We start from the raw sequence: 25,982 nt of genomic DNA, 5'->3' as shown, positions 1-25,982 counted from the left end.
TGGGGTATCTCATGCATATTCTAAAAGTTTTGCAAATCACAATGTCCTTCAAATTTATTAATGTGGTAGTTTGGAAAATGTCACTGCTTGAAACTGACAGCAGAAATACAAATAACATTTTGCATTCCTTTGGTCTAGGATGCTGGTGTTAAAGACTTATCTGGAATAGGTCCTTTCACTGTCTTTGCACCAAGCAAAGAGGCATTTATAACTGAACTAAAAGTAAGTAAAATTTCTTTAATGCTGGACAATGTAGTATGTGCTCTGCTCAAAGTCACTTAGTCAGTTTTCATAGCTGAGTACCATTTCATCAGACAGCTCTTAGTTGCAAATACACAATAGGACATAAATGAAGGCAGGGATACTCTTCTATAAGGCAGCAAATCTACTGGTCTGCATTAGAGAGTGAGTGAGAGACAGACTTTATCTCTCACTTCTCTAAGTTCGTAGTATAGTTATAACATTCATGAAGCATCCATGCAATTCAATAATAGCCATTTATTTCAGTAAATAGTAACAAGATTTCTATAAGTTGTACAAATAATCTAAATACGGATAATACAAACACATCAGGCCTACTATGGAAAGGTAATTACATAACTGTATTTGTATGCAACTTTGCTTCCAAGAAATTTATGTGGCATTTTTTTCCCACACCGTTTATCTTCACAACAATCCTGGGAAGTAGAGAAATAGTGACTAGCTCTGAACAAATTATGTCAATGGCTTGAAGAATATAACAACAGCAATTTTCCCAAAAAGTTCAGTTCCCACACACTGATAAAGATGTCGTTCTCAACTTTCTAGGGAATAAATTCCATTGGAAATAGTTGTCTGTTTTCTAAATAAAGCTGCTGAAGAGTGTGCTGCACAATTTTATGTCACACCCTAGATTCCTCTCTAAAGTGACTTGATGCAATGATAAGTCTATTATAGTAATCAGGTAGCAAAAACCCGGCAAGATATGTAGTGTACATTCTTTCCATATTCCCCTCTTTACCTGTTCTGTTTTCTGATACTCTTCCAAGGTTAATGACTGGATTTCCAAAGGTGCCATGCCCCAGATTCTTCGAAACCATGTTGTATCATGTGCAGGGCTGCTTTATAATGACCTGACATCTGATAAAACTGTCACCACTCTTCAGGGAGATCAGCTCAAGATCACATTTTCACAGGTAACTAAAACCATGAGATTATGGCTATAATTATATCTTTATTTAAGATATAATAGTAAATGAAAAAATCGTCTATGGGTACATTTGGGAAGAAACTTTCAAGTGGTTTCTAGAAGGTTCGCACATTTTTATTACTTATGCAAGGTTCACCTAATCTGGTTATTTCTTTTTGCATGAGCATATTGTTAGTTTCACTTAAAAATTGCTGAAACATGTTAAAGTAGTCTTTTTATACTGCAGGAAACTATCCATGTAATTTGCCTCTCCTGCCAAACAGGTAATGTCTAAGAATACCCTACTCTTAGGTACAATGAAACAACTGTCTCAGTCAGCAGGCTTTGAAGGGCCAAAGCAGCAATGTCCTTGCCATTCCAATTCATTTATCATTCAAAAACTCTTTGAAAAATCACTGCTGATTGGTTTTAGATAGCTTTCTTTTAGAGAACATCACACAAATATACACACACTGATGAAAGGAATATGTTTTTGCCAGCCAGGTGCAGGTTTGTTCCTCTTGTACTATTTTGTTCTCTTAAAGCATCCTGGGCCCATGAAAATAATGCCCTGCCTTATGTTTTATGCTTTCAGGATTCAGTTTTTTTGAACAGCAAGGCTAAGATTCTAACCAGCGATCTGATCTGCACAAATGGAGTGATACATCTCATAGATAAGATCTTGATTCCACAGAGGATTCAGGATTTCCCCCGTGGACAGCCAAAGCCTGTAAAGGTGCATAAACTTTATATTAACATCTATTTAAACAGTGCTCAGGTTTTTTTATTGTCCTGTTTTCCTTCAGTTGATTAACTAGCTGTTTAAATGGTTAAGACAAGGTTGAAATGTGCTAATTAGACTATATCATAAGGATTCTTTCTCTTTAATGAAACACAAAGATAATCGATTTTGCAATTTGGATGAAATCTTTTGTTTTATTTATTTATTTGCTTTATTTCTACCCCACTTTTCTCTACCCCAAAGGGGACTCAAGGCAGCTTACATAGGGGCAATAATTCAATGCCTTAAAAACATATAATACAGACATTAATATTAAATTGGATTTAAAACAGACATATTTAACATTTATTTTAATATGTATCCTTATTCAAAGGCTAGGGTTTGATTATTTGCAGCTGAGAAATCTTCCTTGGGTATATGAGTAGGCAGTCAACTCCTTCCTGTTTAATTAAAAATAGGGCTGTGACGCAGGCTGGGTAGTAGCCAGCTGCAATAAATCACTATGACCAAGAGGTCATGAGTTCGAGACCAGTCCATGTCAGAGTGAGCACCCGACGATTAAAATAAAAAATAGCCCTGCTCGTTGTTGACCTAAGCAACGTGAAAGATAGTTGCATCTATCAAGTAGGAAATTTAGATACCACTATGTGTGGAGGCTAATTTAATTTATTTACGACACCATAAAAAATCATCCAGCAGCGTTTGGAATGAGGAAGTCGGCATCACAGTGGATGATGAAGCAGGTGCTCCCCCTGTGGCCGGAATCGAGCATACCCTCAGGAAGCTGGAGAAGATTAAACTGCCTCTCTCTGTGTCTCTATGTTCATATGGCATTGAATGTTTGCCTTGTATGTGTACATTGTGATCCACCCTGAGTCCCCTTCAGGGTGAGAAGGGCAGAATATAAATACTGAAAATAAATAAATAAAATACTGATGGAAATTGGGGGAACTTAAGCAGCTATTAACAAGTTGTTGGGCTTTTTTGTAAAAGCAGCTGTGCAATTTAAGTGAGTCAGTTAGCATCATGTTTGAGTGGCCATTTTTCCTGCCATTTTCCCATGGCCACATAGGGTCTGTTAGAAGTTAAGGATAGCCTTATGGGAGAGAATAAGCTGGCGTGTTTTAGTAATCATTTACTCATAGGTAGATATTTCGATCTGAAATTGAAGCAGAAAGTACATTGCAGCCAAAGAATTGGATAAGACTAAACACCTATCTAATTCAGCACCTTGATATCCACAGTAGGCAGCCCAATGCCCATGGGAGCCCACAACTGGATGGAAAAATGACAACTCTGTTTCTCAGTGTGCTGCCTCTAATCCAGGAAATAATATATAATCATTGCAATACTGCTGATAGCCTTATTCTCCATTATTTGCTCTAAGCCCTTTGGAGGCAATTAAACTTGGCAAGTACTTTTGCATCCTGTAGAAGTGAGTCCTTCAGTTCATAGCAATGTTCCCCGTGAAGTCGTATTTTTGATGTCCTCACAGGACACTGCCTCTCACCACGTATCCCATGTGGCCAAGTATCAGTGCAGACGCTAACCTTAATAGACATTTGTAAAGTCAAGTTCACAAGGAAAAAAAACCCTGTGTGATGACAATGCAGTTTAAAATCTGCATATACAGCTTTTGGTGCTATGTTTCCTTAGCAGAAAAATAAGGAATTAATTTGCCTTCTTAGGAAAACCTCAAAATCGTTGCAGCAAAAAATGGGTACAGCCTGTTCTACAACATCTTAGAGGTAAGACTACTTAGCTTTGTAATCTTTTAACACAGTGTTTGGGTCCATAATATGAGTAAGTTTGCATTCTATGTTACAGCTATGTTTGAAGTCAATTGTACATGTCAGATCAAAGGAGACTTACCCATACGAAGTAACTATTTATAGCTTAAATAGCATTTGTGGCAATTCTGATTTCTTTTCTGTCTTATTTCAGAGTTCAGGCTTGATGAGTCTCATTAATGACCCTCTTCATCAGCCCATCACCTTGTTCTGGCCCACAGACAAAGTCATCAGGGCTCTCCCCAAGGATCAGCAGGATTTGCTGTTTAAAATGTCTGACAAGGAAAAACTGCTTCAGTACTTGAAATTCCACATTATTGGAAGTGCTAAGGTGGGAGTTAGGAATTTATGGATAACTTGTAAAAACCAAAACAGTGGAGTCTTTCTGTCATGTAATTTTGAGTTTTTCCTTTCTCCGTTTCTCTTTCCTTTTCTCTGGTACCTTCCAGATTTTTGCCCATGCCCTTCCTAATGCTGATTCACTGAAGACATTCCAGGGCTCTGAGCTCTCTGTGAAATGTGGTGATGATGATACAAATACTGTGAGTATATTAGAATCTATCCCGATTTTCAAATGGGATATTTTCTTAGTTCGTCCTGTCAGTCATTGTATCTTGGATGTTCGGCATACAGGGAACACAACGTATCACTGCATGCTAGCATCATTCCATAAAGGGAATGAAAATAAAACTAAGTTATATAAATGACATTTAACTTAAAATATTTCTCCCAGCATTTTTATCCCATTTGTCCTGCTGCCCTCCAGAATTTTGGTCAAAAATTTGAGAAGTTATAATCCCAGATTTCAGGAGGCCACTATTTGCAGAAGGCTGGTAAGAATCAAGTGAAGTAAACTTGAACTCCAAGGAACTCTGTATGTTTCAGTATGGAGAAACGGTAGTCTTCCAACTATAATCTCTACAAACATGTCCTCTAGAAAAGTGTGTAAAGGGACTATAGAATCTTTAACTCTAGAAAGGAATGGAAATTCACAGCCAGGAAGGTAAGTCACAAGAATATCATGAGTACAGATAATTAGTTAAGTGCTCAAGAAGAGGTTTGCCACAGAAACCCCAAGAGAAATTATACTGACATGGATGCAAAATCAAACCGATTTCTCATAATTCTTATAGTATAATAATAATTATAATCCCCAGTTGCTATATCAAAACAAAAATGGCAGCAGCAACACATGTAAATATAATATATCACTAGATGTATACATACTGACTAAAAATATTATTGAGAAATATTGGTTTTAGGCTGCTTTTCAATACATATGTTAATTTGATTCTATTCTTTCTTTAAAAACAGAACCAACAACTGAATTACCAATCTTTTCATTGTGCTTTCTGTTTTCCCATACTTGCTAAGGGCGAGTTGTTCCTCAATGGAAGGTGCAAGATAGTACAAAGGCAATTGGAGTTTGATGATGGTATTGCTTACGGGATTGACTGCATGTTAGTAGATCCTGTCCTTGGAGGTCGTTGTGACACTTTCCTCACTTCGCAGTTACCGGTCAGTCTTCGTATGAAATGCTATTTTCTTTCTCAGTTTTATGCTGATACAGTGCATTTCACATAGAATCATAGGCCACAAGGACCATCCAATCCAACCCATAGCCTTGTAAGAATATACAGGCCATGCATTCCTGGCAGATTTTCATCCAGCTTGTGTTTGTAAACCAAAGAAGGAGACTCCACCACACTCCAAGGCAGTATATTCCATTATCAAATCATTATTTCTGTCAGCAGGATCTTCCTAAAATTCAGGTGGAATTTCTTTTCCTGGAGTTTGAAAAGAGATGTGTGGGTATTCCTACATGTTCATTGGAATTGTTGCATGCTGCAGTTTATGTGAAACACTGGGTTAGAGCTTTACAGTGCAAATTTATGTATATAAATTCATTCATATATTCATATTCCACTGAATTCAATAGTTCAAGTGAGATCAATAGACTTACAGATTTACAGAAAAAACTTTGTAGTTGACCATGTAACTATGTGCTCTGTTAAATTCATCAATATCTTATGGGCTGTATGATTCCCATCACTACATTAGAATGTTTTAGAAATAAAATGCTTGAAAATATTATGGGATATTGTATTAGGGTTTCAGTTCATATGGCTGGATAGGTCATGCATTTTGCACTTTGCTAACAAAAGATTATTTTTAAAATGCTCTGTTAGCAAATTTTTCATTAAAACACCTGATTAAATAATTTTGTTTTTCTACAGGGAGATTGCATTAGTTGCTTCAGAACCTTTCAGTGTCCTTCTGGGAGCAAAGTGGTGGTAATTATAGTTGTATACTTTTGATTCTAACCTCAGCATTTTAATTCAAAAGAAATTGTAAAATGTATTCAAAACAAAGCTTTAAAATGGTGGAAAGGTTTTTGCTCTACTTTTTGAAAACCCTGTATCATAATAGTCTTTAAGTTGCTAGTCAACTCTTTTAATGTTTCCAAACAAAGCACTCCCTGTACTAGCAATCTGAAGGCATAGGGCAGCTATTCTATCTTTTTCAATTGAACAGGTTTTTTCACTGTAAAATAAAAAGATGGAACAAGCAGTAAAAATAAATGTTTTTATGGTCTTGTTCTGGGTAAATGAGAGAGCTGCTGGACTGCTAGAGCAGTGAATGGTGATCAGCATACAGACACCCATGCCGCACTGTATAGAACTACTCCATAGGAATACATGAAAAGCACCAAGCTCTTTCAGAGGCAAGCTGAAAGACATACAAGCCTGAATCCTACTGTCAGATAGAGTAGACAATACATACATGGGTTTTCCTACATTATGATTTATCATTCAACAGTTAACAGTATGGGTCTATTCTACTTGGAACTAACTAATAGGATAGAAGCCCTATGCTGTGCTACATATAAAGCCTATTAATGTTTTGTTTTCATGTTTTTGGGGGATTTCCTAAATCCAAATTTGAAATATTCAGGGAGAAGTACAAGGATGCTCTTACACTATTGGTCATCGAATCCTGCCAGGCTGCCAGAAAACTTGCTCTATGGTGATCAGGGTACCACAGTGTTGCAAGGGGTACTTTGGGAATGAGTGTCAAGGTAAGACTTTTGTTTCCTACCTTTCTGTATCCTCAGCCCACCCTCATACCAGTAAGAATAAACATATGGCTTTGGCAAATGCATCAGTTCTGATCTAGAAAATGGCTCAGAAAGAAGCAAGGACCATTCTTCTTGTTTAATTCATATTTATTATGCCAAATGATGCATTTCTGATGGATGACTTCTGAATCTTTGCATGATAGGCTTTGACATTTCAGTACTAGAGTTCGCTCGGGAGAATGTTGCCAACATCTTGGGCTTGTAAAATTAGTCTTCTTCTGTGGATATTAGCCCAATGGATGTGGCAAAATAGCAATTCTTGAAACAATCTGTACAAAGTTTGAATCCATATTGTTTACTATTTTCCAGCCTGCCCAGGAGGACCAGAAGGTCCGTGTAATAACCGTGGTAGCTGTAATGAAGGATATGCTGGTACAGGAGAATGCTCGTGTAACAGTGGTTTCAATGGTATTTCATGTGAACTCTGTCTGTCTGGAAGATATGGCTTGGATTGCAAATGTAAGTAACTGTACTTATCTGAATGAGAATATGAAAGATAGCTTGCATACTAGATCCCAAATTCTTAACTTAGACCAGGAAGACCTTACTGACTTAAGCAGGACCATAGTTTTGCAACATGCTGGGAAGCATTGCTGATTTGCTAAAGATATGCAGCTCTGAATCTGGCCAGTGCTCAGATGGGAAGTTATCTTGCAACCCTATGTTCGTATGGCACCCTTAAAATGCATAGTTGCAAGGTGGCTTGTAAACTTAAAATTACCGCCACGATCCTATTATGCCAAACTGCTAATGCACTGGCACATAGACTGAGCAGTTTGATATTTTTGCATCTCACAGAACATCCAGAAACATGTTTGTACAAGGGTGTGTATTGTTCCAACAATGAGCATTCTGTATGCAGTAGCAAACAGTAGTGGTCCTATTGCTATGTTGGTGGGACTTTCACTCTACTGGCATTCAATAGGATATCAGGAATAATACATTATAAATTTGATAAACAGCCTTAAACTAGTTATAGGCTTTCTGCATTTTTCTCCTATTAGTTGGATGCAGTCTAGATTATTTGGAGTGGAAGTTTGAAGATTCATTTGAAAAACACCGTGAAGTGTGATGCTTTCTCACAGTCTGTGCCGAACACATCCTACTTAGTTGTGCAAGCCTGCAAAATATAGTACAGAATATTTTTCACACACATCTCATATTCAATAGTTTCATTTTTACTTTTTTATTACCAAGGACAATAAGGAAATGCCTTTCTGAAGATTAATGTTCATAGCGTAGTATGTGAACTTTTGAATTATACAGAATGGTCTTTATGATAATTTGAATAATAATTCAGCTATGTTTTATTTTCAGCTTGTGAATGCACCTTACACGGACAGTGTGATGAAGGGATTTCTGGATCAGGACAATGTTTCTGTGAAACTGGATGGACTGGACGGCTCTGTGAGACCAAACTTGGTCAGGTTATTTAACAGTAGAAATAAGTAGACTCATAACTTAGTGCTCTCACTGCTCTTCTCTGCAAATTGTTTATATTACCATTATCTTTTAGAGTTGCTGCTACCTTAAAAACTATTTTTCTGATTTTTTTTTCTTGCTTATAAATGAGCATTGTAAAGAAATCATTTCTCTCTTACTCAGGCACTATGGATTGCACAATAAGAAAGAGTTCCTACTGATCTTAGTGGCTCAACGTCCTAGTAAATATATTTAATGTAGCCAATTTTTAATTAAGCAAAATAAATACTCATCTGTCTCAGAGAGGTGCTTTGTGAAGCAAACATGCAGGTTGATGCATAAATAGCATTGGTTATAAGAACATGGCTCTAGCTCAGTTCATTCATCCATTCATTGTAAAATTTGAAACCATAGTGGATTGCCTTAAAATTATATTTCAAAATCTGGGATGAGACAAGACTAGCACAGCTTTTTCCAACCTTGTGTCATAGAACTCTTGTCATCTCAACCAAAGATACCCAAATACTATGTTGTATATATATTTTAAGGCACAAAGCTAAAGAAAGCTAGACAAGCAGAAAGCTTTTATTGGGCACATTTATTCCATTTTCACTCATACCTTGCCTTTTTATGGGACTTCAGAACTGGAGAAATGGCACAGAGTGTGGTGAAATCTCTCATACACGTGTGTTCTCTTCCTCTCTCATATTGCATCTTTCTTTTATCTTCCTTTTTAAAAGGGTATTGTTGTGTACCCCACAAAGACTGCCTTGCATCCTTAAGCTAAATTATTCTTCTTTGATATGCAGAGGACACTCTACTGTCACTAGTGCTAAAGTCAGGGGGAGTTGTCCATCTAACTTGCTTCTGTACATAGACTTTCTACATTGACTTAGGCAACATAATATCTTTGGCCAATGCAATTGTGTTTGTTCTTCAAGCTTACCCGCATAATTTGACAGGAACTCACTTTTTCAGCTATTTTTAAAATGTCCAGTTTTTTCTCCTCCTACCACTTTCCTCTTTTGATCCTCCTGCTGATATAATTCAGAGTGCTATAACTTAGGAGTGGGGTGTCATTTCTTGTAGACTAAATAAAAAACAAGCTGTTGCTGCTTGTCCTTATTTACATGTTCTTCTTCATTAATAACCTTCGCTGTCTTGACCACACTCTGGCATTCCTTAGCCAGACATGCCCCAGTTTTCAGCTTTGAAGTGTTGGAGAGTATATTCAAGGCCATAATCTCACTTTTTTAAATTTCAGTTTTATTTATATCATTCCAAGAGGCTAGAAAGGCTTGAATATAAATTGTGCTTTTACACTTTGACAGCTTCATCCCCAGTGTGCTCACCCAACTGTTCCATAAATGCTGTCTGCAAAGAACATAATACCTGCCAATGCAAGCCTTATTACAGTGGAGACGGAATCACCTGTACAGGTAAAATATTCTTGGCATTATTGAGAAAATCGGCTTCCAGTATAGCTTACATATTTTTATTTATTGTTATTTTATTCATAATTTATCTCTAGGCCTTGTTCTAATACTGGGACTCCAGATTGCTTACAAATTGTTAGAATAAGTACAGATTAAAAGCAAACTCAAAGAAACAGATACAAACATACATATGTGTGCGTGTGCGTGCGTGTGTGTGTGTGTGTATGAGTTAAAACTATTTAAAAGATGGTGTATAAATATGAACAAAACAGCACACCATTGAAAGCCTGTTGCAGCTAATTCCCAAAAGTCTGACAGAAAAGACATTTTGAATTTGTCAATGGAAGAAGGATAACATCCATAGGATAAGAACCCAAAATCATAGAATCATAGAGTTGGAAGAGACTTTGTGGGCTATCCAGTCCAACCCCCTGCCAAAAACCAAGGAAATTGCATCCTGAGGGGATGTTCGATTCTGGCCACGGGGGGAGCAGCTGCTTCATCATCCACTCTGACAGCACTTCCTCATTCCAGGTCATAAATTAGTTAAACTTGCCTTCCCACTTTTTTATAAGTGGTACCTTATTTCCTACTTGATAGATGCAAGTATCTTTCGGGTTGCTAGGTCAGCAACGTGCAGGGGCTATTTTTTATTTTTAATTGACGGGTGCTCACCCCACCACAGGCTGGCCTCGAACTCATGACCTCATGATCAGAGTGATTTATTGCAGCTGCTCAACAGCCTGCGCCACAGCCCGGCATTATTGCACTTTATCTTACTAAAAGGATTTACAAAGTGAAACAACATTCTGCTTATAAATATTGTAGCACAAAACATAAAGGGGGGCAGTGGAAACACATCTGCTCCTCATATATATAATTGGTGTATATAACAATTAAGTAACAACGAAAGAGTGAGAACAATGATTTTTGACTGAAAGTGAAGAAAGAAAAGAAAAGAGAAAAGAAGAAGAAAAAAGAAAAAAAGAAAAAACAACAACTAACAAATGATAAAAATTACTTCCATCTTCGCCTTTGCGTTACCCAATCTATATAAACGAAGGAGGGTGATAAAAAAACAATATTGAATCAGCCTCCTTATCTATAATAATGAGGACAAGCCCTAAAAAAGAGGGATATTGTCCTTTATTATTGGCTTAGTCATTACTTCTATACTTTACAAAAGGCTTACGAAGAGAGGTACAAAAAGGTTTCATCTGCTCCTCTTTTTGAAGTACGCCAACAAGCCAGTAATTAATTCAGAAGTACAAATCACCCTGCTCCTGCTTTCCCCAACCAGCTGCCCCACAACTACAATTCCCATTGCCCTAGCCAATCCCATTATATGTGGAAGGTGGAATTTGTAGTATAGGAGAACCTGGGAAAGTGTTTTCTCCTTCCCTTTCTCACTTTTTTGTTGTGACACCATGCTTAGATGTGATAATTAACCTCGCAAGTTGGTCCAAGTCCAGCTGTCCATTTTAGCTCTGACCTTTCTGTTCTAGCCTTCAGCTTAAAAAGGCATGTGATCATTAAAGCCCTCCGCACTGCAAAGCTGGTCCAATTTTGGGGAGAGGGGACAAATCCAGAGCCCTTCAAGGGCATAGTTGTACACAGAAAGGGAAAGAGCTGAGCTGAGATAGAGAGCCAAATGATTACATTTCCACCCAGAAAGCATTTGGCATTGAGACATAATTTCTCTTTTTGATGGAGGAGAGGGACCAAAATATCTATAGCAACCTGCTTGTTAAAAATATTTTCAATTTCCTATTGTTATGTATATAGCCCAGATAGAACACCATATTTTTATTTTGCCTGAAGAACCCTATGGTTAAAAACAGCATTTTCTTCATTATTTTCTCAATCTTTTTAAAATTAATTTGTGAAAATTGTATCTACTGAAAGTTCGTAATAGTAGTGAATGCATTGTTTACATAGCATTGTCTCCCTGCCCTATATCTTCCTCTACCTGTTATCATGTCAATGACTGCTTCCTGGTTTACTTCCCATTCCACAAAGTATGTCCCAGAGATCAGAAAAAGAGAGCTAGATAAAATTGCCATAAATTGTTATGGAGGCTCAAAATATTAATTTGATTTTCATGTTAGAAATGTATATATAACTTGAAATATTATTACAAGCTTGATATACCTTTTGTTACAGTCATTTGTTCTTTTTATCTTGAAAGTTCTGTATATTTTAAAGACCTTTGTTGTGACCTTTGGCTAGTACAACAAATGTGTTGGACTATAATTTTAAAAATATGAGCAAGTATTCTAAGCAATTAATGGAGCATTGTAAGTATAAAATAAATGATGCACCATTAATCTACAGGTTGAAGCATAATATAAAACCCAGAACCCTATGTATAACATAGTACAATAAAATTTAAATCACCGGATTTAAAGCAGGCATGGGCAAACTTTGGCCCTCCAGGTGTTTTGGACTCCAACTCTCACAATTCTTAAGGCCAGGCTTTAGCACAGCAGGTTAAACCAGCAGCTGCAGTAAATCTTGTCAATCAGAAGGTTGACAGTTCGAAACCCGAGCCAGGGAGGGCTCCTGGCCTTTAGCCCAGCTTCTGCTTACCTAGCAGTTTGAAAGCAAAATGTGAGTACATAAAAGGGTACTGCTTAAAAGCATGGAGGTATTTTAAGGCACCCATAAGGAAATGCCAGAAAAATACCAGTGATTCCAATAAAAAAGGAAGCTTATGACAGGGAGATGGAGCAACAACACCCCCCTTCCCCCATGGCTGGAACCAAGCACAAGCCTCCAAGATGCCGAAGATGGCAAAAGCCTATATATCAATGTACAATTGTCTGTCTTGTCATTGTATAAACAGCACTGAATGTTTGCCACATATGTATGTTCTGTGTTCTGCTCTGAGTCCTCTTTGGGGTAAGAAGGGCAGAATATAAATACTGTAAACAAATAAATAAATAAGTCCAAAACATTGGAAAGGCTAAAGTGCCTGATTGAAAGGTATAATTTGTTTTTGGATGTTTTCTTATCACTCTACAGCCGAAAACCTCTGTAAGAAAGCCAATGGTGGCTGTCATAAGAATGCAAAATGTGCTCAAACTGATGTGAAAGTCAATTGCACATGTCAGAAAGGTTACACAGGAGATGGCTACAGCTGCACTGCTATCAACCCTTGCGCAGATGGACTGAATGGTGGCTGCGATGAACATGCTACTTGTACAATGACAGGGCCTGTAAGTGTTGCAGTTTTTTTTTTTACTTCATTATAGACAGAAGTTGTTGATATATTGCAAATTAAGGATCAAACAGTATCTACCCATGCTTGGAAATGAGCACTTTAATATACTAAAGAGAGCATAACAAGCTTATTACCATGAATGTATTGCACATGCACACATCCCTTAACTATTTTGGCCTGCTAAATAGACTTGCACACCTTATGTTTTGTTAATGTATTTTATGTCTACATTTTGGCTCATGGGTTATAGACTATGAAATCAATGCCCCAGTCCTGGTCTACAAGAGATTTGTATATTTAATCATATGTTATATAGAACAGTAAGAAATTGCCATAACTTACAGGTAAGTTTCCATTCTTCATTTTAGACTGTGACAGAGCTAGAGCACTGGAGATGGTGAAAAGTAATGGTATGAATTGTTGCTATAGTTCTTCAAAGGACTCTGCAGAGTATGTTTACATCTCCACCAGATCCTAGCACTGTTACTTTGAGTAGTAAAACATACAACGAAACATGTTAAGTGCAAAGTTGCCGACTCTCATTATTTCCAAAGTTTTGAATGCATAGAATGGATAGAAAGAGTCTTATTTGTGTTGCTTGCTGGAATATGAATATAATCCATGTGGGATCTCTTTCTTCATAGCCTTTTGCAACCTCCTATGTGGATCCCCTCTAATTTCAGTGTCCCTGTTGCTTTTCTTCTCTCCAACCAATCATAAACCTCTTGATGAAAGTTTGACTAACATATCTGTCTTGAGTACTAGTTTCCACCATCTATTTCAAAGAGAAAAACTCATAACCATAAGGATGTGCCGTATTTTTAATGAATAAACTATACTTATTACACACCTGTAAGACCCATTTTATAAGGGTTTACCAGTAATCAGATAGCGAAGAACTTTTGTTTTTCTCTTTAATTGAAGTTGTTCAGAATTCAACTAAATGGCAGCTCGATATCAACTTCCTTGTGTACTTCAGATGTTTAGTAGCACTGAGCATTTTCCTTCCAGGATAAACGTAAGTGTGAATGCAAGGATAACTATGTTGGTGATGGATTGAGTTGTGAAGTGGAAAAATCACCAGTGGACAGATGTTTACAGAATAATGGACAATGTCATGCCAATGCTACCTGTGCCGATCTTCATTTTCAGGGTATGTACTCTAGAAATATACAGACTTGCATCTTCCTGTAACAATCCCCTAGAATTGCTTCAAAACGTCTGTATTCATTCAAAGCCATTTTGATGTGAAACTGAGTACTCTAGGGGGTGTTTTGTTCTCTAGATAATAGAAGAACTTGATCCATTTGAATTTTTATTATTTCTTTTTAATTTATATCCTAGTTTTTTTCCAGACAGGGGACTCATTGTGGCTTATAACAAAATTAAAACCTGATAAAATAAAAATTGGGATGATTAAAAAAAATTAAAAATAATTAAGTAGATCATTATATTGAAAATGTCCATCCTCAGGCTTCATTTTGCAATGAAAATTCTTGATTTGTGTTGTCTTATTTTAAAAAAACCAATTTTTTTAAACATGGTATTACCTTTTCATCCCACTTTGTACTGGTCTCCAGATTCAGAACCCCTTAGGTACATGCAGGGAATGCTGTGGATGTAGCATATCTGGATTTCAGTAAGGCCTTCGACAAGGTCCCCCAAGAACTTCTGGCAAACAAACTAGTCAAACGTGGGCTAGACAAAACAACGGTTAGGTGGATCTGTAATTGGTTAAGTGAACACACCCGAAGGGTGCTCTCACCAATGCTTCCTCTTCATCCTGGAAAGAAGGGATGGGTGGAGTGCCGCAGGGTTCTGTCCTGGGCCCGGTTCTGTTCAGCATCTTTATTAATGACTTAGAAGTCTTAGATGAAGGGTTAGAAGGCACGGCATGATCATCAGGTTTGCAGACAACACCAAATTGGGAGGCATAGCTAATACTCCAGAAGACAGGAGCATAATCCAAAATGATCTTAACAGATTAGAGAGATGGGCCAAAACTAACAAAATGAAATTCAACAGCGAAAGGCAAGATACTCCACTTAGTCAGAAAAAATGAAATACAAAGATACAGAATGGGGGATGCCTGGCTCGACAGCAGTACGCGTGAAAAAGATCTTCGAGTCCTCACGGACAACAAGTTAAGCATGAGCCAACAATATGATGCAGCGGCTAAAAAGGCCAATGGAATTTTGGCCTGCATAAATAGGAGTCTAGTGTCCAGATCCACCCTTCTATTCTTCCTTGGTCAGACCACACCTGGAATACTGGGTCCAGTTATGGGCACTGCAATTTAAGGAAGATGTTGACAAGCTGGAAATTGTCCAGAGGAGGGCGACTAAAATGATCAAGGTCTAGAGAACAGGCCCTATGAGGAGTGGCTTAAAGAGCTGAGCATGTTTAGCCTGCAGAAGAGAAGGCTGAGAAGGAGACATGATGGCTCTGTATAAATATGTGAGGGGAAATAATAGGGAGGAGGGAGCAACCTTGTTTTCTGCTGCCCTGAAGACTAGGATGCGGAACAATGGCTTTAAACTACAGGAAAGGAGATTCCACCTGAACATTAAGAAGAACTTCCTAACTGTGAGAGCTTTGAATGCAGTTTTCCTGCTTCTTGGCAAGGGGTTGGATTGGATAGCCCATGAGACATCTTCCAACTCTATGATTCTACTATACTAGGATGATGATGATGATTATTATTATTATAGGAGCTGTGGTGGCACAATGGGTTAATCCCTTGTGCTGGCTGAACTGGTGACCTGAAGGTTGGTGGTTCGAATCCATGAGATGGGATGATCTGCCGTCTGTCAGCTCTAGCTTCCCATGCGGGGACATGGGAAAAGCCCCCCCTCCCCCGCAGGATTGTAACATCTGCTCATCCCCGGCCGATTCTCTCACACCAGAAGCGGCATGCAATATGTTCTCAATTTGCTTCTGACATGATAAAAAATATTATTATTATTATTATTTTATTATGACACAGCAAACAAGATAGATATGCTGGATTTCATATCACAAAATCACAAGTCGAACACTTCCCAAGTGTCTAGGACTGTGTGATGTATTTTCGGATGATGCGTGCAGATCCCAGCAGGGTGGCCTTTTGCAGTTGGCAGATTGTAATTTTGTCAATGTCAATTGTTTCGAAATGCCGGCTGAGATCTTTTGGCACGGCACCCAATTATTATTATTATTATTATTATTATTATTATTATTATTATCATTATTTCTTCTTTCTTCCTTGCAGATGCTACTGTTGGAGTTTTTCATGTACGCTCTCGAAAGGGACAGTATAAGCTGACCTTCAGTCAAGCAAATAAGACCTGTGCAGATGAAGGAGCAACAATAGCTACATACGCTCAGCTCGTATATGCTCAGAAGGTAACGGTCCCCATTTCTCATTACACACATTTATGAGTTTTATTTGATGCTAAGCCCATAGATGTTTCAACCAGTGTTTGACCTTGTATTTTTTTAGCCCAACAAGCCATTGCTGGGCCTACCAAACATCTATTTGTTGCCTTTGTTGACTTAGCAGCAGCTTTTGATTCAATTGATAGAAACCTGTTATGGCATAAACTGGCTAACACCAATATGAATAAGAACCTACTGTTTTTAATTAAGGCACTTTATTCTAACACCATGGCTAGAATAAGCGTTGGTATTTCTGGCTCATTAACTGGCCCCGTTCATACTAATAAAGGAGTAAAACAAGGGTGTCTACTGGCACCAATACTCTTTAATCTATACTTGAATGACATAATACCTGCAGTCTCGGGGCCAGAATTTTTCCCACCCACAGTAGGATCCAAGAAAATGTCCATTCTGTTATGTGCCCTTGCATTTAAGTGACATGATTTTTATTCAGGCAGACTTTTAAAGTAAAAAATTAGTTTCGGCCCATCTCTCTAATCTGTTAAGATCATTTTGAATTCTGCTCCTGTCTTCTGGAGTATTAGCTATCCCTCCCAATTTGGTGTTGTCTGCTAATTTGATGATCATGCCTTCTAACCCTTCATCTTAGTCATTAATAAAGATGTTGAACAGAACCGGGCTCTGGACAAAACCCTGAGGAATCCTAAACATATTTTGCCCTCATCCTTTCAATATCAAACACAGCACTGCTCCAAGTCAATACAGTAATAGGTGGATTGCATTTTGACCAGTCAGGATCAGCACTGAATCAGTAGAACCTGCTTCACTGAATGCACAGACTTATACTGTTAGAACTTCTATGTGCATACTTTCCTCATTTCTTTCAGGTTGCAGAACACATGCATCAGATCCGTTCTGCATTTGGATATGCAAGAACTCCCAGGCACAATCCCTTTTATTGATCCACAAACAATGTGATGGCACATCATGCTATAACTGGGCTTGGGTACTGCAGGATTTGACAAATAAAGCAATGTAAATTGCTTTATTTGCCGCTCTGATTCCCCTCGGGGAGAAGGGCAGGGTATAAATGCATGTAATAAATAAATAAATAAATTTACTTGTAAGCTTGCCTATCAGACAGTCCTTGTTTCCTCCCTTCCTTCAGACAGAAGCTATTTGACATTCCACATTGGGCAGTAAACATACCCAGTCTGCATTGATTTGGACTAACATCACTAACCATTTTCCTTCATTTTGCAATCTTATTGCCCATGTGCTAATGACAGGCAAACTACCATATGTGTGCGGCTGGCTGGCTGGCTGACGGCAGGGCAGCGTATCCCATAGCCTATCCTTCTCCAAAATGTGGTGGAGGAGTCATTGGAATTATTGACTATGGGCCCCGAATCAACAAGAGTGAAACCTGGGATGTCTTCTGTTACAGAGTCAAGGGTAAAGTGCCTTTATTCAGTATTCTGTATCCAAAACTCAGCTCATTTCCACCAGTGCTAGCAAACATGAATTGTCATAGTAGCTTATTTTTTTGGCAGCAGCCTCTAGGCCTGTTTTTAAGTATCCCTAGAAAGTTTGCAGTGCAGCAGGCATTTTATTTATTTATTTACTTGCTTGCTTAGCTACTTATTTTATTAAGGTATTTCTATCCCACCCTTTATCCAGAGATATTAGGGTAGCTTAAAACAAAATTAACATAAAACGATAGATAATTACAGAAGTTTAAAGGATTAAAATATATTAAATTATTTTCCAATACAAATACAGTTCAAACTGGATTGAAATAATGTAACCCTAAAATATGTGCAGCCTGAATAAAACTAACTTGTCCTGAAGGTTTGAATAAAAATCCAGGTTTTAACTTGGTGCTGAAATTAGTTTTATTTAACTCAATTTTTATTGTGTTTTCAAAAAGATACAACTTTAATCTCTGTAGTTAAAGTAAATACACATGAAAAGAAAACAACTAAAACAAAAGTAAAAAAAATCCTCAAGTATTTTTGTAGATATCTGTTGCCTATATCTCTTAAACTCTCCTCTTTTAAAAATATGTTCTAGATGTCAGCTGCACCTGCAAAACAGGTTATGTGGGTGATGGATTTACATGTAGTGGAAACCTGCTTCAAGTCCTTCTTTCTTTCCCAACATTAACAAACTTTGTATCGGTAAGTGACAGAAACAGACCATTATTCTGGAGTTAGAACAGTAGCAAAATTACAGTTATGAAGCAGCAAAGAAAATAATGTTATGGTTGGGGGGGTCACCACAACATGAGGAACTGTATTAAGGGGCCACAGCATTAGGAAGGTTGAGAACCTGTCTGTTTATTGCCTCCAAAATGTACTCTGTTGTTCAACATGTTTCTGGTATTAAAACAGGCAAACAAAAATTACAAATCGTAATGTAAATATCTGATAGGTAGGATGTGTTTTCATTCACTGCACTAAATTTGCCACAAATACCCAACACACCCAAGTTTGAATAATGATGGGGTTGGGGGGGGGATATTTTTTGTCATTTGGAAGTTGTCATTGCTGGGATTTATAGTTCACCTACAATCAAAGAGCATTCTGAACTCCAACGATGGAATTGAACCAAACTTGGCACACAGAAACTCCTATGACCAACAGGAAATACTAGTAGGGTTTGGTGGGCATTGACCTTCAGTTTTGGAGATGTAGTCACCTACATCCAGAGAGCACTATGGACTCAAACAATGATGGATCTGGACCAAACTTGGCATGAATACTCATTTGAATGAATAGGCCCTTCAGACTTGTCTTCATAATGTTACTGGTTATGTTTACAAAATCGTCTGGCACCTTATCACTGTTCCTTATCCCATATGTTATAGCACTTTATGGAACCTGTCCCCGTATTTCTCCTTTATTCATTTTATCTATGAACCTCGAGCACTGCACTTGTCATCTTTTGCTGTGTGCAAAAATTGATGCTCAGGCTTTTAAGTAACTGTCTTGTTTGTTGTTTTGTTTATTGTTGGAATGTTTAATCTGCTGTTAAATTATATACATGAAATGCTGTTATGTTGTTGTTTGGGCTTGTTCCTGTGTAAGCCACCCCTTCGGAGAGATGGGGCGGGGTATAAGAATAAAGTTTATTATTATTTATTCCCAAATGTTTACACTGATGGAGTTTGGGAAAAATAGACTTTGACATTTTGGAGTTGAAGTTGCTGAGATTTATAGTTCACCTACAATCAAAGAGCCCCTTGAACCAAACCAATGATAGAATTGGGTGAAACTTCCCACACAGAACCCCCATGACCAACAGAAAATACTGGTCTTTGGCAAACCCCCCCCCCCCCCCACAGGGGTCCCGTCCCCCAGGTTGAGAAATGCTGAGATAGGGGGAAATTCTCCAAAAAGAAAAGCAAAGAGGTTACCCATGCTTGTTTCAGCCTATTTATTAGAATCACGTGCCATTTGGCTTGTGCCAACCTATAACTAACAGGCTTTTAGTCTGAACTTTAAAAGAGCTATCCAGGGTGCTGATCCCTATCTCCAAAATAAATGTTGAACCTTGGGTTGGGGGCCCACAGTGACGCAATGGGTTAAACTCTTGTGCCACTGAACTGCTGACCTGAAGGTTGGCTGAACTGCTGATCTGAAGATTGGCAGTTCAAATCCGCAAGACAGTGTGAGCTCTAGTTTGTAAGCTCTAGCAGTTCGAAAACATGCAAATGTGAGTAGATAAATAGATACCGCTTCAGCAGGAAAAAGATGCTCCAAGCCACACAAGTAGGAAGTAACAATGCAGGCTCCTCAGCTTGAAAATGGAGAAAAAAGCACCTCCCCAGAGCCAGAGATGAATACCGCCTCCAGAAAGCTGGAAATAAAAGGAGAAGCCTCTGCCTTTGTTTGTGTTTGTCTGTCCCATTGTATATTATTGTAAAGGCATTGAATGTTTGCCTGTGTGTGTAAATGCTGTAATCCACTCTGCGTTCTCTAGGGGAGTAGGACAGAATATAAATAAAGTGTATTAGTTATTGTTGTTGTTGTACCCTAACATTTAGATTAAAGCTCAGAAGTGGGTTCACCAACTATCATAGAGTTTGTATGAGTTTTACAGCAGTGCCACAAAAGCTATATGTTCAAAAACATATCTTATCACAGTAGATGTTGTCTCTTTACAGAAAGTTTTGACTTATTTCAATTCCTCAAAGAACGGACAAGAATTCTTGAAATACCTTGAAAATTTGTCTATCAACGCAACACTGTTCGTACCGAACAATGATGGGCTTAAAACAAATGAGGTAAAAATATAATTTAACGTTCTTTTTCGACAATCCTGGAATCAGAATTTGGAAATAATAAATTAAAAGTACAATACTTAAACTCCTTGCCCCTCCTTTTTTTGTAACAAGGATTGCTTGGAGAGCCATCCCAAATGCAATGGGATGGCTCTTCCCATTAATGGGCAGCCTTAATGGGCAGTTCCTTTAAAAATATAGAAATGACATTATCTTTTGTACTGTAATGACCCCCACCTTCTAGTTACATTTTGCATTTCTCACCTTAAATGTTTTATGCACAAATTCTTCTATAACCTCCATGTGTACAACTGATGGATTTTTTTCTGAATGAGGATACATTTAAATTATACATATCCCAGAGTATTTTTTTTAAAAAAAAGACTGGCTGTAAGAATGTGATTTTTTAAAGTTAACACCTACACAATTACCCTCTATTTAGCTGTATGTTTTGTGGAAAACTCTAGAATCAAGGTTTTTTTTAAAAGTGGATAATGAAAACTATTACAACTTTCAAAAGGGATCCAATGTGGTCGTATTATGAATTGAGGCAACCATGAAAACTATTTGCTCAACTATCTAAGCAAATAATTGGCATAATAAAACATACTGGGGACAAGTAAACTAGCAAAGGAAGTGGGATGATGGTCACACTGGGATTCAAGGCTTTTCTGGACTCTTGGGAACGTATAGTCCTAATCTTTTTTTATACTGGTTTTAAACCACTTCATTGGATGTGTTGCAATAGCAGATTCCCCTATTAGTTTAGTGTTTACACCTTATTTTTTATATTTAATGTTTATTTTACTTGATATTTGTCTTTACTGTTCTAATGTAGCACAAATCCTATGTAAAATCATACTGCATATTTTTGACATTATTATTGAAATCTGAAATATATACAGAAAGTCTTTACTTTCTTGTGTTCTTGTGTCTTACATTCTTACATTCTTGTGTTTTGCTTACTACCTTCAGACACTTTCTGGAAGAGACATTGAGTATCATTTATCCAACACTGGCACACTATATTATGAAGATTTGACCAATGGAACTACGCTTCAAACTAGAATAGGGAAAATGCTATTAATTACACACGGTGAAGACCAGGCGTATCGAATTTCTGCAGCTCAAAAGGTGTGTGGCTTGTACATAGATTTTCATGAGCTTATCAGCACATACAGTTCACTGTGCTGGTTTCAAGCCTCTCTTTTCCACACTAAAGCTACTAATACTTACTGCAATACATGAATGCTCACTAATAGTTCCTTCCTTTAAGAACATGGAGAAATTAAATTGAACCCGGCCTCCGTTTTCTCATGTGTTCACACAGAGCAGTGATAGTGTTTCAGACTTCTTGCTATTGGCAAAGTGGAAGAGAGAGGGAGTGATAGGACTCTGAACCATTTCTTCCACTACCACTCTCTGAATGGAAGCACATGAGAATTCACCATTAAAGGCTTCAGCTAATTTAATGGGCAGTTTCTTTAAAGAAAACATAGAAAACCCTCTGTAGAGCATTAGGAAGACCTTTACTAAAGAGTCTGCTAAGAGGTCTAGGCAATTAGAGTGGCATGAAATACTGTAAATGCATATTATGGAAATGCCCTTTGTGCAAAGTATGGTCCTCTTGAGAGATTTTTAACTTTTCATCCATTACGATCGATAAAGAATGCACTCCCCAAACCACCTATTAAAAATAAAATGTGAAAATAGCACTCAGTGGCTGGGATGCTGTTGGTGAGTGCCAATTACAGTAAAACTATTGATTGAAAGGTTGAATGTTAAGTCAACACATAAATAGATCCCACAGATTCAATTATCTACCCCAGGAGGGATTATCAATAGAATTTAGTCCAGGATTTAGTGAGTTAAATGTCCCATTAAATGCTCAAACATTGTTTAGAAATGCTGGAAATTCTGCAGTTTATAATGTATAAAGTACACTAGCAGCAAACTTGCCATATGTGGATACTAGGGCAAATAAAATTACTCAATGAGATGGAAAGAATGTAGCATTAGCTCAACAAGTGATTACATCTGTTTAAAATTGAAATGTGACTGAAGTGAGTTTACTTGCATGAAAGATTAGATTCCTTCTCCAGCCAGCTACATCCAGTTACTCCAGCCAAGGAAAAAATGAATCTTTTTAGGCCGACATCCAACAACAGAGAAAAGGTGAGTTCTTTAGCCAAGAGTGAATCACATGAAAGAGATCTAAGCACTGAGAAATAAACTTCAGCTTTCTTGGAAAGGTCATAAAAGGTATTCATCATGTTACAGCTTTTTGTATTTTTTTTCTTTTTTAGAAGGAAACAAAGTACGTGGATGGAAAAACGATCTTAGAATGGGACATAATTGCTTCCAATGGGGTCATCCATGTCATTGCCACACCTTTGAAGGCACCTGCTATACCTGCTGTAAGTCTTGCATACTCAGTAATTATTAGTCTTTCAACAGAGACAGAGAAAGTTAATTTTGGGAGTTCAGTCCTGCAATCTCTCAACCAGCAAGGGTCACGGGTTCTAGAAGCTGTAGTCTACAAAGTAACTTTTCCATGATGATGATGTTCTTATGTGATGTCATTTTATGGCTTGGAGCTCCTAGTGGCGCAATGGGTTAAACCCTTGTGCCAGCAGGACTGCTGACTTGAAGGTTGGGTTGCTGACCTAAAAGTTGCTGGTTCGAATCCGGGGAGAGCACGGATAAGCTCCCTCTGTCAGTTCCAGCTCTCCATGTGGGAACATAATATAAGCCTCCCGCAAGGATAGTAAAACATCAAAACATCTGGGCATGCCCTAGGCATTTCTCAAGTCACTCCTGACGCAAAAAAGAAATAGTTTGGATACAAATAAGAATCCAGCTATTTGTTTTTATCTCTGGGGATTTATAGAACTTTTTTTCCTCTCTACTAATACAAACCTGAACCGCCAACTATGAAATGGTCTCCTATTTGTCAAATTTGGCTCCAGTTATAGGTGGATGAATCAACATTTTCCCAGATCATGTCATTTTCACATGACGCAAGACATTTTAAAAAGAATGACAAGTGAAATATTTCTTTTCCCCATTTGTATGGTTTGTTTCAAAAACAGGGCCACAATACAGCTGGCAATCTTTAACATCCCACAAAATGTACTGTTTTTCTTTTGTCATGCTAACAGAATTCCACCTTTTGAGTTCTCTGAAAAAATAATAAAACTATCTTTGCCATCTCCACACAGGCTTTACATGCTGGAGTTGGGACTGGAATATTCTTTGTAATTCTTCTGATAATTGGAATTGTTGCTCTTGTGGGATATTCGTACTTCAGATTTAAGCAAGGAACTATTCGCTTCCAGCATTTTGAGGTAAGGAGTAGATGCAAATGTGTAGTGAGGTTCATAATTTGCCACCTTACACATGCCTTTTTCTACCCATGTTTATATATGACTGCTGAGTACAGGTTGAGAGTATGAAGGCATGGCTTGCAATGAGCAGTTTGCCCAGTTTGGAGATATGGCTACAGACAGTTAATAAAAATCAGGTAGAAAAGGAAGGAAACTGAATGTATTCTAGTTTCGCTATTCTGAATAATATTCAATTGTCGGTTTCAGTTAGAGTCCTAAGTAATTGCTAAATGGCAAGTCAACATCTATGTAAATTCCGTTAATAGGTGTACTCTACTTTGAAACAGTAATTACATTTTAACACAGTTCCTTTTTTTCCTTATAGTATATTTACAAATCAAGCATAATTAATTTTTACATTTCAAACACAGGAAAAAGATGACATTGATGTAACAACACTGGACAAGGCACAGTCCCCAAGCATCTCCAACCCTAACTATGAATATTCAACAGCCTCTCCACCAGATTCTTCTTGTAATCCATTTTCTGTAAGTTTGATCTACAAGAATCAGAGATTTCTCTGATTTTCCCGATCCCAGACAGCATTCCATCATGTTTAAAAACAGACAAAAATAATAATTTATTAACTCTTTAGAGAAAACTTCCATTTTAAGCCAAAAGTAGTTCCCCAATTGCTTGGAAAACTTATTTGATATATTAGCAACTGCATTATAAAAATACTGGAAAGCTATATAAACTTGCTGAATATTATGTTTTTTAAAATGCAGGTTTCTGATGAACAACAGCTGGTGAACAGCAGTCCCCTTGAGGAGCTCTGAGCTGCAGAGCTGCCTAAGAAAGAAATGTTCAGCAGGAATGTAACTGAAAGATACAAGGCAATGTACAATGCATTTACAGTTTGAGTGATGTCTTTGAATAGTATAGAAAATTCTCAACAGTGATGGCAGACTGGTTTTCTTAGAATTCTAATTGGATAGTAGCTACTTTCCCCAGATCAATGCATTGGAAGAGATGTTCTTGATATCATAATTTCAGGCTTCCCATAAGCATATATTTTGCCACTGTATGAACAGAATACTGGACTAGATAGGCCCTTGGTCTCATATTTGTGTGTTTGAGATTCTTTTTCTAATGTCATAATTTGGAGCTACGCATGGGGTCAGGATATTTCTTCCATTGGTTGCGTAAGTAGCTAATGTTGCATATTTTAAACATTCTTTAATACAAGGTTAAAATTCCTGCTCAGCCATGGAAACTCATTGAGTGACCTTAGGCAAGCCACTCTCTCTCAGCCTCCAAGGAAGGGCTCTCTGACTAAATATTGCTGAGAAAACCCCATGATAAGTTTCAGTTTTGGGTCAACTATATATCAGAAATGACTTGAAGGCACACAATTCAATTTGACCACAGCAGCGTTGAACCACACAATGCTGTAAGATTCCTTCATGAAATTTCTATTAAAATAACATGGAAGATGGAGTTGTTCTTGAATTACAGAAGACAAGTATTACAACTTTCAGATTCTATATGTATTCACCCAGAAAGATTGTTTTTAAAAATGCAAACAAATAAAATTGCAAAACTGCAATTAAAAATTACACATCTCTTAATTGTTTGAAAACTTGATATTGTAAGTCAAAGGGTGTAGCAGAACAGAAAATGTTTAAGCTAATGCCATGCAACTCTATTTACAAGAATATAAGACTGGGGTTTTTGGAATAAGAAGAGTTTAGGATAATAAATCCAAAGATTAGCAACAGGTATTGGACCAATGAAGCAAATAACTGTGTATTACAGCAGACACTAAATGAACTCATACCTCTATGCAAGCATCCTCAAACTGCATCTGTCCAGCTATTTGTGCCTCCAACTCCCAGAATTCCTGACCATTGAACAAGCTAGCTATGACTTCTGGGAGTTGAAGACCCAACAGCTGGAGGGCCACAGTTTGAGGATGCCTGCTCTAATGTGCCTTCAAAACTTGTCAGAATTCCATAGACTCCACCATATTTGGGCTAATTCCTTAGGGATAAATGAATAAAAACAGTGCTA

At 37.6% G+C, this 25,982-nt stretch overlaps 1 protein-coding gene across 1 annotated transcript in view; it reads left to right on the top strand.

Annotated features, from left to right (window-relative positions):
* The window catches only part of stab2 (stabilin 2), a 77,102-nt gene extending 51,574 nt beyond the window's left edge, over positions 1-25,528 (top strand). Inside the window, exons 47-69 of the mRNA XM_062983044.1 lie at positions 139-222; positions 1,029-1,175; positions 1,764-1,904; positions 3,599-3,658; positions 3,855-4,031; positions 4,150-4,242; positions 5,075-5,218; positions 5,938-5,994; positions 6,656-6,779; positions 7,149-7,298; positions 8,157-8,261; positions 9,593-9,700; positions 12,722-12,915; positions 13,932-14,073; positions 16,171-16,304; positions 17,588-17,753; positions 18,372-18,478; positions 20,467-20,586; positions 21,559-21,717; positions 22,890-23,000; positions 23,805-23,930; positions 24,341-24,457; positions 24,698-25,528. Coding sequence (XP_062839114.1) covers positions 139-222; positions 1,029-1,175; positions 1,764-1,904; positions 3,599-3,658; positions 3,855-4,031; positions 4,150-4,242; positions 5,075-5,218; positions 5,938-5,994; positions 6,656-6,779; positions 7,149-7,298; positions 8,157-8,261; positions 9,593-9,700; positions 12,722-12,915; positions 13,932-14,073; positions 16,171-16,304; positions 17,588-17,753; positions 18,372-18,478; positions 20,467-20,586; positions 21,559-21,717; positions 22,890-23,000; positions 23,805-23,930; positions 24,341-24,457; positions 24,698-24,748 — 2,817 coding nt within the window. The 3' untranslated portion in view covers positions 24,749-25,528. The remainder of the gene's footprint in view (positions 1-138; positions 223-1,028; positions 1,176-1,763; positions 1,905-3,598; positions 3,659-3,854; positions 4,032-4,149; positions 4,243-5,074; positions 5,219-5,937; positions 5,995-6,655; positions 6,780-7,148; positions 7,299-8,156; positions 8,262-9,592; positions 9,701-12,721; positions 12,916-13,931; positions 14,074-16,170; positions 16,305-17,587; positions 17,754-18,371; positions 18,479-20,466; positions 20,587-21,558; positions 21,718-22,889; positions 23,001-23,804; positions 23,931-24,340; positions 24,458-24,697) is intronic.
* Positions 25,529-25,982: the final 454 nt, after the last annotated feature.

Source organism: Anolis carolinensis, chromosome 5 (genome assembly GCF_035594765.1).
Source record: "Anolis carolinensis isolate JA03-04 chromosome 5, rAnoCar3.1.pri, whole genome shotgun sequence".
NCBI classification, from domain to species: Eukaryota; Metazoa; Chordata; class Lepidosauria; order Squamata; family Dactyloidae; genus Anolis; species Anolis carolinensis.
Note: the sequence above shows the minus strand (reverse complement) of the source record. Positions and strands in the feature narration are given on the sequence as shown.